This window comes from Haemaphysalis longicornis, unplaced genomic scaffold (assembly GCF_048455015.1).
Source record: "Haemaphysalis longicornis isolate Haplotype H1 unplaced genomic scaffold, Haemaphysalis longicornis Haplotype H1 scaffold_6, whole genome shotgun sequence".
In the NCBI taxonomy this organism is placed as follows: Eukaryota; Metazoa; Arthropoda; class Arachnida; order Ixodida; family Ixodidae; genus Haemaphysalis; species Haemaphysalis longicornis.
Genome location: NW_027526407.1, coordinates 79728411 through 79745802, shown reverse-complemented (window position 1 = coordinate 79745802; position 17392 = coordinate 79728411). Strand labels below are relative to the sequence as shown.

General features: G+C 50.3%; 1 protein-coding gene across 1 annotated transcript in view; it reads right to left on the bottom strand.

Annotated features, from left to right (window-relative positions):
- Positions 1-16593, bottom strand: part of Myo81f (unconventional myosin 81F) — a 143664-nt gene extending 127071 nt beyond the window's left edge. The window contains exon 1 of the mRNA XM_077675357.1: positions 16385-16593. Within this exon, the coding sequence (XP_077531483.1) occupies positions 16385-16403 (19 nt within the window). The 5' untranslated portion in view covers positions 16404-16593. The remainder of the gene's footprint in view (positions 1-16384) is intronic.
- Between the last annotated feature and the right edge of the window lie 799 nt (positions 16594-17392).

The window sequence follows — 17392 nt, the reverse complement described above, 5'->3', positions numbered from 1 at the left end:
ATGCCACGCTGTAGTTGCCAGATCAGTAGTTGAAGATAGGGCTAACAATTTTTCTTGAAAATGAGGCACAAATTTAGGGCCCTAAGCTAAAATTAGGCAACTTTTATGGCAATAACTGAGTTTCTTTACGAGTTTGTATGCTCTTTATTAGTTTTCTTGAAGTATTCATGCTTGACGAACAAAAATAAATGAAATTATAAGCAAAAAGAAGACGTCGGGCTGAGGCGTCAAATTTAGTTTCGGTATATTGTGAGGAGCGTCAGTCGTGTGGGGCTAATTTACAAAGGTTCACTCTAACACGCCTTAGTGTCTGCTGTGTCACTTCGTTGCTCGCGAAGACTGCCGACGATACGGAATAAAGACGCCGCCGCCTATCTTCAAGGACACCTTCTCTACATGTCCGTAGTGGCTGCTGCCGATTTGAACTCGCCGTCAGCCGGTCATATCATGTTACGCGAAACATGTCTGGGCAGATCGGCTCCTTTTAATCGTATATGATTCGTAAATTAAAACAAACAAATGTACGAACCATTTTACCATGCCTACCGTATAACTAGGCTCTTGTTTACGGGTGCTGTTATACTTTCACTGAACGGTGTTTTACTTGAGTCAGAGATAAAACAACCGCCAACTAATAATAATAATGGTAACTTTATTTGCACGATAAGGTGGTTTTCTAGAGTAGGACAAGGCGAAGCCGAAAGATAATCCCGAATGTAGGTGCAGAAATCTCCTGTATGGGTGTGTGCGATTGGTGCATGCTCCTTCGATCGCTGAAACACGCAGTCTGAAATTTTCGGGAATATATTTCATGCTTTGCATGACACATTTCTTAAATTCGGCGGATCAGCGACGTTGTTTAATTACGTATACTTGCACCTCTGCTCTCATATGGCCCATGTATATACCTGCACAGAGGTGGTGGGGGAGGAGTAAACTTCGTTCATGTGAGATGGGCACCCGTGTGGTGGGGCGTTAAGAAAAATTCTTCTGTCCTTCCCTGGGTGCATTCACCAATGAACGGAAACGGCCACTTCTGTCCACGCCCAATTATCAGGACCACCCCACCTGCAGGCAGTTTTACCTGAAATGCCTGCGGGTTCGGCCGGAAATCTGTCTGTCAACAGAAACCGCCTAGGAAGCATGTTGAGGTAACACACATATGCGCTTTCTTGGGTCGCGATGGGACCGTCATGTATTTTGTGCAAGGCGAAGTCGACGAAGGATATACATCTCCCTTGAAAAGTAAATTAATTTGAGTGCACCTATAAATTGTTATTGCAGCTCATTAGTTCAATCATAGTGGTTAATTTTGAAACAGCTGCCAAACATAACTATAGCAGGTGAATCAGACTGCCTAGCATGAGACTATCAATCGCTAATATAGAGTATTCAGACACTTAATGTGCATTGCATATGGCAGTCATTAAGAAAGCCGACAATAAATTGAATTCTCAATTTTATTATTTGCGACAGTTACATCTGCACGTATCGGTTCAGTCAGGGCCATATGGAGACGTTCTTCAGCTGTATACACTAGATAAAAGGAAGGAATGCGATATGCGAATGCGATACGCGATAGAACAAAGAAATTCGATATGTGTAGCACAGCCTTCTCATTTATGCCAACATCAAACCGGTGGCCACAAAGGTGCCACACCAGACCTTGTAGAATTTCCACGCTTCAGCGTGCTCACAGCAACAAGGATGATCACGAAGTTGCATCACCGAAGCTTCCAGTAATGCTGTAGCTGATTATGAAAGTTCTGGCTAATGCTCATTCAGATTGTGGTCATCAGCATTCTTGTTTTCATCAAAAATTAAGGGTCATTGCAATGCCATCAGTCCGTGTATCATAAGCAAAAACAAACACAGAAAAAGCAAGAGGGTCATATGTACAAGCAATACTTATCCAACAAATTTTATTTCCCCACCAGTAATACCACCAGACCTCTAGGGAAGTTTGTGATGGTAAGAGCAAGGCTAAGATGACCTAATGTGCGACTTCAAAGAAAGGAAGAAACTGTAGAAGAAAGCTAGGGAGGTTAACCAAGGAAAGAAGAAGAACTGTCCAGCTGGCTGTGCTACATGTGGAAATGGGAACAGGAAACTTGAAAGAAAAGGAAAGGACTGGCATAAAATAAAGGATAAAAAATCCGGGAGAAAAAAAACATGCCGTGGAAATGGCCAGTACAAAGACAGCACCATGGGCGAAAAAAAGATAGGCATAAAACAAGCAGGCGAAATGACAAAATGGGCAAACGAAGGATGCTGCATACTGGTAACACCCCTACAGCACCTGTGACTGTTCTTCTCTCTTAATCACTGCAATCTGCTTCTTCAAGGCAAGAACTGATTTGGCTACTTTAGCTCCATCTTGTCTAAAACCACTGAAATGTCTGATTTTCTGTGTACATAATGTAAATAGGGTACATAATTTCTAATTTTTTAAAATTTCTCCTGAACTGTCTGCTCCTTCGTGGAAGCTTTCGTGACTAACTGCCTCGTAGAATTGCATTTGCTTTGTTCATTTTTTGCTCTTTTATGCTGCCTCTGCTTGTATTTGTTTATTTCGTTCTTTTCCTCTTCTCCAGTGCTTAGGTTTTTTATCATGAAATTGTTTTTTCTTCAAAAAGGTTTTTTGGTTTTTAACCCTGTCTGTTTTTTGGCTTTAAACCTGCCATAACTTTGCTGGAAATAGTTAGTTCCTCACACAATTTTCCTCTTTCTTTATTCTGGGAGAGGGGGCATGAAATTTTAAAAGGTAAAGAGCCCTGCAGCGACTAATGAACACTTGCACTACTTTCTTTGTAGTTGGAAGCACTGAAAGCTATAGTTCCACAAACCCAGAATGGAAATGCGCGTTCTACATGATATCTTCTAGTCTCTGGTTTGCTTTTGTCGAGAGTTTGTTTAAGCTGCTATTAAATAGAATTATTGCGACCTAATGTAACCTGACAACATTAATCATGTACCTTGTGTGACGTCCCCAAGCATGCAATCAATGACAAATGTTCTAAGCGTACCTAGAAAAACGGAAAATCTCTTAAGAGAGTTTCTTGATGCACATAACTTATCAATATTAGGCTTGGGTATTTCACGGTTATTGAATCTAAGCTAATGCAAGGGCCACTACCTAAAAGCATTTCAACTGGAGAAAAAAGTTGACACACGTGCTGCAGGGGCCTCGTAGATAGGCACAGGAACAGGCACAGAAAGCATGTTTGTTTAGCATAAAGTGCAGTCACAAATACGATTTCCATTTACATGGATTTCTTGGAAGCGTTGTCCAGTTTGAACTTCCATTCGCTAGAACAGCAAGTAGTTGTAAAGAGCACCTCAATAGATTGCGAAAACAATCAGCTGACGCATACAGGGGGAGGGGGGGGGGGAGGGGAGGCGTGTTAAACATGTTAAAATAGCGCTGTACAGACGGGACAACAAAGAAGAGACTACACAGGACTAGCGCTGCATATCAACTGAACTCTATTAGCACACACAAAATGATATATACAGAAACAGCGCATGCGCGAATACAGGGGAAGCCACCAGGAAAAAAAATCGGGGGAAAAAAGCAATCATGGGGAAGTGATTTCTTTTTAAAGGAAGCAGGAAAATAAATGGACTGGGGATATTATTAAGCTCTCATGGGAGCTCACCTGCATTTCACACAGTCCCGAAGCGGGAATAGTTGGGGAAATAGGATAGGAGAAAGAAAAGTAAAGATTAGAAAGGTGAGGAAAGAGTAGAGAAGAGTAGTTCCACTGTGGTCGATTCCGTCGCACACAACACACCACAAACACTGTTGGCTGGCGTAATGCTGCGTCTGGGAGACGAGAAACCTCGAAGGGAACAGTGAAGCGCGGAGGCGAGCATGGTGCGACGAAGAGCGAAGTCTGCGGCGGTCCCGACCGCTTTGGAGACGGGTACTGGGAAGGGGAGGGGAGCTGGCACTTGACCGCCCACACCAGCAGAGCGAAAGCCGGGCGACGTCCAAGGGCCCGCGCTTGCAACGGGCCGCCGAAATGAAGCCCCTCCGAAGCACCGGAGCACGAAAAAACACGTCCGCTCAACTCCGAAGCGACGACCGAACTCCACTGACGCACCGGCAAAAGCTACCTCTACGAGCGTACGAAGTATCCGCTAATCTACGCGCTACCCTTCTCAGTTGCGGAGAATGCAAAACTGCATCTAACGCGGCAGCATGGCACAAAAGTTCGCTACCTACCACAGGAAAAACTTCACACAACCTTTGTGCACGGCAAAGTTTTCACGGCGCACTCACAGCAACGGTGGCTGCCATGATGATGATGATGATGATGATGATGTCTTGATGGCTGTTCCCTTTGAAACGGGCGGAGCACAACGTTCGGAAAAATGTTCCGCACGGGTCCTAGCCTACGACGCCACACCTCTTTTTCCCTACTGCAAACCAGTTTTCGAGACGACGCTTCGTCCGCTCGGTGGTCTCTGCCTGTGACTCAATGTCCACCGCTGCATCGTCTCCTCCACCATTCGCCTCACTGGCCTGCGGCCCGCCACCTGGCGGTTTGCTGAATCCAAAGCCCAGCGCCCGCTCTAGTGTAGTTCCACTAGGCTGGTGGGGCTGGATCGCCTTACACTCTATCACGACGTGTTCCAAAGACTCCTCCTCCTCTCCGCACGCCGAGCACCTCACTTCCCCCTCCCTGCCACACTTCGCCCACCACACAGCGGTTCTTAAAGTTCCAGAGCGTGCCTCGAACAGCAGGGAACTCCCACGACTGTTGTCATAGAAACCCTCCCGGCTGATCGTTGTCTTGTGCGCACTGTACGTCCGTAGTGCCGGCTTGCTCCGAGCTCTCTGCTCCCACATGCGAGTCTCAGCCGCGCACACCCGCTCACGCAGTGCCTTCGGTCCCAAGCTCGTTCCCTTGAGGTCGTTCAGGGTTGGCAGCGGCACTTCATACTTAGTGGCCAGAGCCCTCGTTCGCCGGTTCCACCGGGACGTCACCCCAGTGTACAGCATGCACATCTGCACCCGGTGTACCCATCGGTCCCCTCCGAGGGCCCAAGACCTGATCTCAAAGCCCAGCTTCGCCACTGCCTCCCGAGCCTCGAACGACGACCACCCAAGGTCGCCCTGAACGGCCTCATTTGTCGTCGCTCTGTGTGCCCCCAGGGCCATCCGACCTACCTCCCGCTGTCTGCGCTCCATGTACTCCCGTGTTGCATTTGACAGGCAGATCACTGAGTTCGCGAATGTCAGCCCAGGAACCGTCACCGCCTTCCAGAGGCTACGTACCACTTCCATTCGGTTGAAGGCCCATAGTGCCCTGCATCTGAGTATACTCTGTCCCCGCAGTGCTTTCTTCTTCAGCTTTCGTTCGTGCTCCTCCATATAGCCGGCCGCCGTTCCGATGGTCACTCCCAGGTACTGGTACGATGTCGCGTACGGGATCACCTGTCGCTGAATGGTCAGTGGGTCATTCTGGTTCGGCACACCCGTGACGCCCCACCGCAGCACCGCACATTTCCGCGCGCTGAACCGGAGTCCGAGGCCATCCGCATGCCTGGAGCATACGTCCATTAAGCTCTGCAGCTCTGATTTGGTGCCGGCTGTCAACACGACGTCGTCCGCATACATCAGGCCGGGTAACGTCTGGCGCACCGATTTCCCTCCATCCATGTACGACACGTCAAAGCCGAGGCCGCAGGTTTCTAGGTCCGTCTCAAGGTCACACAGGAGCAACATGAACAGCAATGGGGACAGCGGGCAGCCCTGACGAAGACCTCGCTCAAGGGGCACTGGACTCGACCGCCTGCCCTGCCATTCCACCATCACCTCCGCTCCCGAGTACAGCCCCTGGAGTCGCTCAACAACCTCTTTTGGCAGGCCCTTGTGTCGCAGCTGATTCCACAGAGTGGAGTGGTCGACGCAGTCGTACGCTTTTTCGATGTCCAAGAACGCCATCCATAGTTCTCTGCCCTGCGTGCGTGCCATCTCTATACATTGGGTGATGACAAACAGGTTGTCTTCTAGGCGCCTTCCCCTACGGAACCCGTTCTGTAGCTCTCCCAGGATGCCACTCCTTTCCGCCCAGGCCTGTATACGACCGCGGAGCACCTGAGCGAAAGCCCGATACAGCACCGGGGTCACCGTAATGGGCCTGTACGAAGTCCAGCTGCACCGGTCTCCCGCCCCCTTGTACAGGAACACCATCTTTCCTTGCCTCCACTCCTTGGGTACTGTCCCAGTCCTCAATATGGCACTCAACATTTCTTGCAGTGCCCGTCGTTGTTGAGGGCCTATTTTCTTCAGCAGCGCTGCTGGGAACTCGTCCAATCCTGTCGCAGTCCCTGCCTGGATGTGCCTTATGATGTTCTTAAGTTCCAATTCTCCGACAGGGCCCAGCCACTCTTCAAGCTCTGTACTCTCTTCTTCTTCTTCTTCACTGGTACAGGGCAAATCAGCTGTATCTCTGCGCCGGAAAGCTTTTCTGATCTGCTCCGCCATCAAATCACATCCCTCGTCCTCTGATAGCAGTTGATCAGACTCAGGGTGACGCAGGTCTTGTTTAGGTGGTGCATGTTGGTATGCCCGCTGCAGATGCCGCCAGAATTTTCTAGGCGCGTCCCGGCCACTCCTCTTTAGCTCATCCAGGAACTGGCGGTCAACTGCCCTGATCTTCTCCTGGATTACGGCTGCTGCCCGATGTTTCTTCGCCATGTACCTTTTCCAGCAGTGCTCCCGGACAGCCTCCGGCTGCCGCATCCTGACCGCCTGTCGATGCGCCCGGCAAGCCTCTTTTCTTTCACTCACCGCGCGTTGGACCTCCTTATCCCACCACCTTTTCAATCTGTACTTCTGCCGTCGGCCTTTCCGTCTTGGCTTTTTTTCCAGCTCTTCACGTACCATTTCGACGAGGCGTGTGCATTCATCTACCGGTGACGCTTCCAGGCGTTCCGCCATACGCTCAACTTCGCTGTCCGATAGGCGGCGGCCATTCTTTGCCCCCACGTCCTCCGCGGATCTCCCTCGGCGCCCACCGAATTCTAGTAAAAGCCTGTTGTGGTCGCTCCCTATGCTGTGATCCCCCTGCTCATCAATGATCATTCTGGTGAGCCTGTCCCGCAGTACAGGAGACATCACTGCGTAGTCGATGGTGGAGCTTCGTCCTGCTGTGGACCATGTGGTCTGTCCCACACATTTGGGCTCAAGGTTACCTAGAACGAGTCCCAGGTTCTCTCCCATGTCCATCAGCTTTTGGCCATTGAAATCCGTGGTACCGTCCAGGCAGTCCACGTGTGCATTAAAATCTCCCACGACGAGAATGCGATGATCCTTCCAGAACGATTTAATGTCATCCTGTAAACACCTCCAGAGGTCTTCGTTCTTCTTTCTTGCCCCTTCTCCAGTCCACATATATGCCACGCCCATCGCCGTCTTCTGTCCCGCGAGTATGCCAGTCAGCCACAGGTGTTCTTGGCAATCCGGTCTGGCCCGCATCCATCCACCGTCCGGTGTGAACAGGACTCCGACCCCACCCCCTTTTCGCCCCCCTACATCTCTGTTGCAACTCTCCCAGCACAGACCTGTGTGCCCTGGTGGGCCCTCCGCTTCCCGGAAATGAGTCTCCACAACCGCGTATACACTCAACTTCTCCCCTTCCATTGCCCTGTATATCTCTTCCCACTTCCGTTCCGTCCTGCCCCCATTCATGTTAAGGAAAGCGATTTTCTCGCTCCCGTTTGTCTTCCTCCCCCTCCTGGACTTCCTTCGGGTCATTGGGCGTCCGGTCTCCGTGCTTTCCACCGCCATGTCCGGTCTTGCCCCCTCCACGCCGCCCGTCATTGCTGGCACTTCCTGTTCGCCGTGGGGGTGTAGTTCTGTCTTAGGCCTTCCACGAGCGTCTCCACGGCCCTCCACAGGGCTTGCTTCCTGGGGTAGCGGCCTCCTTTTCGGTCTTTGGGTGCGGGTGTCACTGGTGGGCGCTGCTTCCCTAAAAAAGGAGCTACCGCCTCCGCCATCGCCCTGGCCACCCGCTGCACGCCTTCATGCGAGTACCGCACCCCGTCCCTTGTAAAGCAGTTTGGGCTTAACACCTTTGCCAAGTCAAGGAAACGGGCCCCAGATCTCCTGCACCACGCATGAAGTTCCTCGTTAACCAGAACGGTCTTCGCCTGCACCTCTCTACCCTTGGTCGTGACCTCAGGTATTGAGCAGACTACGAGACTGGCCTCCTTTCCCTTCCACATTTCCTCCAACCTGGGTGTCAACTGTTCCGCCTCTCCGCGTAGCACCTCGTTTAGGCCCACGTGTAGCACGTATGACCTGGCTACGTCCCGGGCCTGCATTTCGTACAGTGTGACGAACTCGTGGGCCTGCTTCGCCGTCGCTTCTCTCCTGTAGAGAAATTCTACACTATCTGGGATCCCAATATCTCTTACCAGTGTAGCTGCCACCCTGCCAACATTTCCGTCACCAACTACCAAGACTTCTCGCAGGAGGCCTTCGGGGGGCCTGTGGCTTGACTGCTGTACCGAGGTGTGACTCGTCCCCTCCTCAGCTGACACTCTCGCTGCCGGCGCTGTCTTTTCTACGGACGTCCCGCTGATCGGAACTTGGACTCGTGAGTCCAGCGTCCCGTCTTTGCCTCCAGCGCCTCTTGCTTCCGGGATTTCCGGGTTTCCGTTTCCTTCTGTCACTGGCGGAGTCTTACCCTGCTGGCTTCCTGAGTTTGAACCGCAGGAGTCTTTATCTGAGCTCGGGTGTCTGTCAGCCGCCGGGTGTTTGTCCTCCAGCTGAGCAATTTTTCCCTCCAGCTCAGCAATTTTGTGTCCCAGTTCTACCAATTTGGCTGCGTCTACCACTTTCTCCTCTTCCAAACATTGGACTCTCTGCATGAGCTGAGCTATCCGGGTCTTATCTTCTGCGGCCCGTTGCATCTCCTCACATATGCCGTCCAGCCGGGAGGACATCTCCCTCACCACTTCTTGGCTGGCATTTTCGATTCTTTGTAGTCTCCGGCACATCCCACACGTCATGATGGAATGCGTTGGTTACTAGGTGAATACTGACTACTGCCGCCAACTCTAATAGGCAAAAAGGCAGCGGGCAACGCTGTGAGGGTGGCATCATGTCAGCGCCCGGGTGTAGCACGGTTTCAATGCACGGGCTGGCCGGGCAGCTTTTGCTCTAGAGTCAGTAGTATTCTATGGTACCGAGGTGTTCATTTATGCATAGGGTGAAGAAGAAGAGATGGTAATGATGATGGTGAAGAATGACTTCAGGAACATAGCATTTTCGAAAGAAATGCACATGCCCATTCACGGTTGGGAACAGCTTTTGACTACTGCCCTCTCCCCATTGGCGTACGCAGGAAGGGCCGAGCCCCCCCCCCCCCTTTCCCCGAAATTTCGGGGACGGGGGGCTATTTTCAAGGCTGGATCAACCACGAGCCATTTCTTGTTCTTGGGTTCGTTTGTTTTCGTTGTTTCTTGTTATTTGTTAATTTCATTTGTTCGTTATTAATATTATTTGGTACATTTTGTTTGTTATTACTTTCTCAGTTTTTGAATCCCCACCCCCGAAGCAAAATCCTGATTGATGGTTGATTGATTGTGGGGTTTAACGCGCCGACGGAACGCAGGCGATGAGGCGCACCGGAGGGCTCCGGATTCATTTTGACCAGCTGGGTATCTTCAACGTGCGCTGAAATCTCGTACACACGGGTGTTTTTGCTTTTCGCCTCCATCAGAAAAGCGTTCTCGTGCTCAGCAGCACAACGCCTTAAAACCACTGAGCCACCGCGGCGGGTTGAAGCAAAATCCTGCGTACAATGTCAGGACAAATAGTACGGTGCGCGCGGAACGCAACCATGCTTCTTGTGAAGAGATCTTCGCTTTTGTGCAGAAGACTATACAAAATTGCTTAGAAATGGACACCGGTCGAACCCCCGAAAAATGCGTTTCTTCTGAGGCGGCAGCGAAGTCAGGCATTCATCCTTCAACTTCCACAAGGTTACGCGCCAAATATAATGGGCATTGGTGCCACCTCGAGTTTTCCCGTGTTACCATTTCAGAAGGAGTACCCGCCGCGGTGGCTCAGTGGCTAACGAGTTGTGCTGCTGAGCACGAGGACGCGGGTTCGATTCCCGGCCGCGGCGGCCGCTTTTCTGATGGAGACGAAAAGCAAAAGCGCCCGTGTGTACGAGATTTCGGCGCACGTTAAAGATCCCCATGTGGTCAATATTGATCCGGGGCCCTCCAATACAGCGCACCTCATCGCCTGCGCTGCGTCGGTGCGTTAAACCATACAATCAATCAATTTCAGAAGGACGTACCCTTCCCACACACTGAGGGGGAAAAGAAAACGCTATATGACAAGTGATTTGGTAAGAAAAAAGAACTAATCGGAGGTCCATTGGTGCATATTTAGGAATGCGCGGGCGTCTCTTCCTTTTCCCTCGCGAACTGGAGGCTCGGTTCGACCATACAACGCGTACAAGTGTTAATGCGAGTCACAGGACCGGGGCGTCGCCAAACAAGCCTACAGATAGGATTGGGCTTGCCGGCGACTATATTGCTGTACATTGACGACTTAAATAAATCGTATCTTGTCCAATAAACGCTGTTTGGGTCCTCTGAAGTCGATCACTGTGATCTGTATTGAAAGCGACGTAGACATGTCGCCATGAACGACTTCACGTTTGGCGCGCAATTATGCGCGAGAGTTGCGTAACGCGGGTTTCGCCATCCCGATCTGTTATGTGCCTTCTTCCCAACCGCTTTATCCCAACAATTGAATAAGCGCTGTGGCTCTTGCTTCGTGTCAGAAAAGTATTAGCAGCTCAGTAGAGCATGATTGCTGTATCTTCACGGCGAACGCCAATACGGCTATGTTGAAAACAGTATCGTGCGCGTAGAGATCAGGAGTTAGACGCTGTAACTGTTCGTTACAAGTTATATGTAAGTGTCGCGCGTAACTCAGTTAGCAACAATTATACCCCACCTAATCACAACAAGGACATCTAAGTGCTTATTTTTGTTTTGTGTTTCGTGAATGCGAAAGCTTTAGAGTCTTATCGAGTGCTCGTGCGAATTTTGCAGCGGATAAGTTAGCTCTTGCGAGTACACGCTGCCCACAAACCTGGCGCGTTCGAACCAACGTTATTACAGTTAGTTCTATAAACGTTGGCTCGAACCGCACTGTCCAGGCGTCGCCTAGCAACAGATTTCCGCGCCTTTTCCTCGCGTTTTATTTCTGAGGCACGCGTTATGGAACACGTTCAACGAGACACAAGGCGCCATCAAAACAAAATACAAGTTTCGTTCATAAAAAGAGTGCTTTGTTTCGATAACAATGACACCAGTTTTATCGCAATTACTTCACACAAATAATGGAGATACCAGGGAAAACGGGGAAGGCAGAGACGAAGCAATGGCGACACCCCAGCCACTTTTCGATGATGTCAACATGACGTCACAGAATCTTGTGTGTGCGATTGGCGGCGCCCCCCTGGCCTCCTGATCCGTTTGATCGTATCACTCGGATTCTAACGTGCAGTTAACTCACTGATAACTATGTTTTAGTTATGGCCCACATTACGTCCCTCCTGCCCATATTACGTCACTTCACCGCGAAATTTGAAAGTTTTCAACATTTCGTGCGTTTGTCCGGTTTAAAAAAAAACGTCTTTCGTGGCAGGAATGGAGCTGAATGAGTTACCGAACGCTAGCGCTTCTAAAATGAGCAAGGTTGTACAGTAGGCGACCGTTTATTCGGACTTGGATATTCCGGACTTTCCCAAGGAAGCGCCAGCTGTCCCATAGCATATACGATCAAGGGATATCTCGGCCAAAATAAAGCCAACAGTTCGATTTTCCGGACAAAATTTTCCGTGGCAGAGCACGGTGCGACTCTACGTCGACGCCCTTTTGAATCCTAAGCCGCCTGGCTAGCTTCGGATTGCATGGGGATGGCTTTACTCCCGCCGAGGTAACAAGCTTTATAACTTCGGAGGCCATAATTTTGCATGTAGCCTGCGGCGGAAGCAATCTCGGAAGCAATATATATACGTTGCTGGTTTATTTTTTATTTTTAGACAACACTTCATTTTGAGCAACAGCTGACTGGTCGGACGGTGACGGTCATGGTCGGAGCAAATGCGCTTGGCACTGAGAAGCTGCATTTGCTAGTGATAGGAAAGGAGGAATTTAACGTAATGAACCATTCGCGACTTCTTCACACATATTTAAATGAAATAAAGTTCGTTGTTTGCGACTCGGGGATTTTTCGGACAGCTATTTTATACGGACTATTTCTTATTCCCAAATCCAAAAAATCGGTCGGCTACAGTCTTTACCGCCCTTAATGTCTTCGCATTAAAAAGTTCGCTCGCAATACGGCGTACACGTGCGTGCCGCATTAAAAGCCTGCAGTTGCATTTCTGCGAGTGGGAGAGGATAAGATCAGGCAGAGGAAAAGTTGTTTTGACGCCGCAAAGCACCGACGTTCAGGCTTAGTACGACGTTACCAGCACGTCAAGAGTTCGCGCGTGGACGGTTTTTAATCAAGACCGGCCGGGATGCCCCAGAGAGACAGCTTGCGCGCTATCATCGCGGTTTCCCTTCGCTGAAAGGCGGGCAATTTCGGGATTACCGGTCATTCATTCAGAAAAGAAAGAGAAAAAGACAGATCGATAGCGCGTCGACGTCCGCAGAACGGAACGGAGCGGCAGCGCGGTCAGGCAGCAGACGATCGTTTCTCTCAACTAATTTTCAGCCCATTCAACGTAACATGACATTTAAAGAAAAGAATGTCCTTTCAACGTCACAACATTTTGTCTACTTCTACTCAATGCACGAACGCCTTTTTGTTTAGGTGAGCGCAGCTATAGTGTGAGGTGCGCGTAAAATCAACGCGTAAATACGGGGGAAAGGATCGCGTCATGCCCGCAGCCATGCGTGCAATTGCTGCCTGTTGGAGCACCGCTCCACTTTCACGCCAGGTGTTGGACGGGATTTTTTCCCCCTCTGCGCCTAATCTTGACACTGAGCTAAATGAGCGACAGCTGCAACGGTTTATATGACGTCACAAAACTGGTGCACGTCCACCAGATGACGTCATCGCTGTCTGCTCCGCTTTGGTTGGCGGCCTTAATTTGCGACACCACCGGCATGGTTCTCGTATGTAAAAGTTGGGCGCTAACTTACATTGAGTTCAGTAAAGTCGGTTAGACTCACCATGATGGCTGCATTAGTTTGATGCAATAAATTCAAGACTGGGTGCGGACATCGGTGCACGCAATAATAATAATAATAATAATAATAATAATAAACAATAATAATCCAGTCCGCGGTAGCAAATTAATCCATACTTTTCCAATCCAAAGGTGCCTTTCATGACTACTTTAACTCAGACAGGAATGAGTGATACCAGAGTCCTTCAACGCTGATGATACGCAGGCTATAACCGCACAGTTAGATACGTGTAATAAACAGCAGCTGTAACGAAGTCCCCGGGGCCAGTAAACTGACTTGGTTATAAGCGATACTTCGTTAAAAGCGGAAGTGCTCTGCTCTGAACGCACTGTAGCGGGGACTATAAAAAACTTCCGACAAAGAGGGATTTCGAACAAGGCGAGATTTCGTTAAACCGGGGTTTACAGTACTCGCTTATGCGTAATGTCAGGAGTCGATTGTCCCACGTTCAACAGTGAGCGAAGCCATCACGCGTAACTTGGGAAACCTTTGACGAAAAATTACTACAAGCTTAATTAAGCGGTTCACAAATTGTTTCTTGTAGTGCTTGTAAAGAACAGCACAGCTGTTTAAGCCTTTAGTTCCGCCGTGGACCGTTACCAGAAAATTCAGCCCAGCCAAGCGCACGTGATCGTGCGCCTCGTGAGGAGCACTGCGGCCAGGCTTGCACGTGGGCTTGCGCCACGTGAGGAGCTCGCAAATTGAAAAGCACAAATAAAAATACCGAGCGCACGTGAGCGTGCGCCTCGTGAGTAGCGCCCGGCGTCGGCCAGTTCGACCTTCGACAACCCTTTGCCCAGAGTTCGTGGAGTGTTCCTCCGCATGCTGTTATCTCCTCGCCAGTTCACGTGCGTTCGCGACTGAAGTGGGGAGCACAGACGCCGAGTTCGCGCTACAGACGCCGAGTTCACGAAGCCGGTTGCCGCGGTGCACTTTAGGAAATATGAGAAAGCCTACTGACAAAACAAATCCCGGCCTGCCATTCACGGAGAGCGAACTTCCAGCGGCAAGTTCGGAAATCCATGCGAGGGGCAATTCATCGCGGGTCTCCGACGAAGGGAGAGGGGCCGCCAGTTCTGCAGTTTCTCCGGATTTAATTGCACTACTAGTGCAAGCTGCACAAATTTTAGTAAAGCGCACTGCAGGAAAGCCAACTTCACACGAGGGGTTTCACAAAACGACGACGATGACGATAATATGCAAAGGCTCATCAAGCACATCAAGAAGAAAACGCTTCCCGTGCACCGTCTATCCGACTGTTCCAACACGGTCGAAGCAGTTTGGATTTGAAGCGAAGCTTTCTATTGGTCTCCCTGATGACGATCCGTCCCGCCAGCAAAACTCTGGCAACCCCTACAATCCCAACGACAGCGGACGAATCCCTGACGAGAAGCTGAGCGTCTTAACCATATCGTTGTCGTTATGAAGGGACGTTGGATTTTTTAACGGAATTTCTCGGTTGTGGCAGCGGAACTCGGCCGGCGAGTGGAAATAAATACTGTGGTAAAAGTACGTTAATAATTGCTGTGAAGTGAAGATGGTAAAATGACGCGGGCTAATCGGTGAGACTCCGCGGGTTTACGGGTACTTCAATTATTTGGAAATTCAGCAAATTCGCAGGAGTGCGTTGAACGTGCGATGATGGTCTACGGCAGAGTCCAAGGACTCTGTCTACGGTAAGGAAAAAAGGGCCAAAAGAGGTAGCTACACCAAATTCAATGTATCGCACGCGCAGATAACCGTGACGCACTGGTGACCTCATGGAATAGACTAAATAAGAAACAACTTTTTAATCGCAAACAATTAAGTACGTGCAAATGTCCCATTGATATACTGGAACCAAATTGTGCCTTTTTTTTTTTCCTGTCGTTCACTAACCATAAAAACTTCCGCTGACAAGCTCGGCATATCGTAATGGCGTGGCGGCCGGAGATAGGAAAAAAATCACTGCGTCGTACTCGAAGAAATATCGGTCCCACACTCTGCATGGTTACATATATGCAAGCTCGGCATACCACCGCAATGGCGTGGCAGCCGGAGAGAGAGAGAGAGAAAAAAAACAATAAAAACCGAATTCAAAACGCAGGCTGCAAGAGGCAGGTGATGGCCGGAAACGAGCGAAGTCTTCAAGGAAGGGAACGCCCAAAATAGGAGCGGCCGCATGAGACGCTCTCCTTCACGAAGCGTCAAGTGCGGGCGACAACGTCAGCGCGGCTGCGGCCGCACGCGCGCCTTTATCACGACAGAATAAACAAAAAGAAGTTAACGCCAGCGTTCATCTGTTTTAACAGTATATATCAAGCGGTTGAGAACAAACTAAGGAACGCATTATCCGAAAATAGCAAAACGCTATGCTGCGGGCCCTTGCGGGAAAGTAGGTCTCCAGGAGCCAGGCGGATCAAGGCAGAAATTGGTCATTAAGATACGCGGACGTGTTTCTTTGGATAGTAACACGTTGATAATTGCATATTTGACGCCGATAAACGAGGTAGAAGTACATTACCGGCCGATTAATTACCGCGCCCGCATGCATGCATCGTATCAGCCGCTATACACCCAAGGTGCGCGCACAGCTAAGAGAGAGCAATAAAAAAACAGGGCGCTGGCGACGTCAAGCGCTTCCCGGCGCCGATCCGGAAGCACTTCCGCAAAACCGGCCACGACTATCACGAGCGAGGAGCGAATATCCGCTGCTGCGCCTAGGATACGCGTGTTCCTCGATACTGCAAGGTGCACAGCACAGCAAACGCGCTTCACCGCATAGCACCAGCCGTTCTTCCCATTCATCCCGACAGGCTAGGCTATGAGCGCGCCTCTCCCACTCCCTTTCTCACGCGCACACACGCACAATGTGGGGCATGATTCAGAGGGTTCGCGCGGAGAAGAAGCCAGCGATATTTTCCCGCGCGGCTCGCAAAACTTTCGCCCCGGGGCTCGGGTGAACGTCGCGAACGGGGGAAAACCGCTAAGTCAGATCGAGAAATGCAGACGCTCCCGCAGCCCCCGAGCGAGCATCGAACATATATTTTTTTTTCTTCGTACTCGCTCCTTCGCCGGGCGTGTGCAACGCCCAGGTTTCTCTCCCCCACCGGAGCGTCTAACGGCGTGAAAAAACCCGGAGAGAATGGCGGGAGCTTACCGCAGTCGACGTCTTCCATGGTTAATCCGCTCGTGGGCGCCGCTAGCGGCGAGATTATCCGTTCCGAAGAAGAACTTATCCACTGCACACCATCCTGGGGCCAGACCGCCGTCGCCGCACCGAGGCTACGCTCATCTCGCCCAGCCGCTGCTGCCGATGTACGAAAAGCGGCAGCCGGATGTCGCCGAGATGGGAGAGCGGGTAGTTGATGCTTACCGGTAGCGCCGGTGGCGCCATCTGGCCGACCGGAACGGAAGCGAGGCGGGAACCGAAACCTTGACTGCGCTCCCTCGGAAACGCGCTCGCATCGAGGGTCGCTCGCTGCTATCCTCTTGCTTGAAGGCACCGGTGCTTCGGAAAAATGTACAGCCTTCGCCAAAAATTTCTAGCCCATGCTACGTGTGCACGTGAATTCAGAGAATTCACTAATTCACAAAGAGTTACTTGCCACTACACGCATAAAACTACATTAGAAAGGAGAACAAATTTGGAGGCCTGCTTAGCTGCCACGGTAGCTCCAAAAAACGTACAGCCTTTGCCAGGAGTTTCTAGCCCATGCTAAGTGTTAACAGGCTACAAAGATTTCATGTGCTCAGAAAAACGTAGTCTGCCAAAAGCTTCTAGGCCATGTTAAATGTGAACAGGCTACCAAGAATTGAGGCACTTGCATTAAGAGTCACTCGACACTACCTGTAGAAAACTACACCAGGAAGAGAATAAGTTTGAAGGTCCACTTTGCGGCCACGATAGCTCAGAAAAACGTAGTCTTCGCCAAAAGTTTGTAGCCCGTGTTAAGCGGTCATCAGCTACAAAAAATTCACTTTCCTCTCGTGCGAGACTGAAAAAGTTTTGTGCAAGGAAACTGGCAAAAGCACTCTTCCTTATGAAAGTCATTAATCATCCAATACGGCTTTGAATTCTTTGTGGGCCAGAAACAGACAGTAACTGCAGAAATAATGACAAGACCTTAGTGACTTGAGAGTGAAGACTGCCACATCTGTGGCAGTG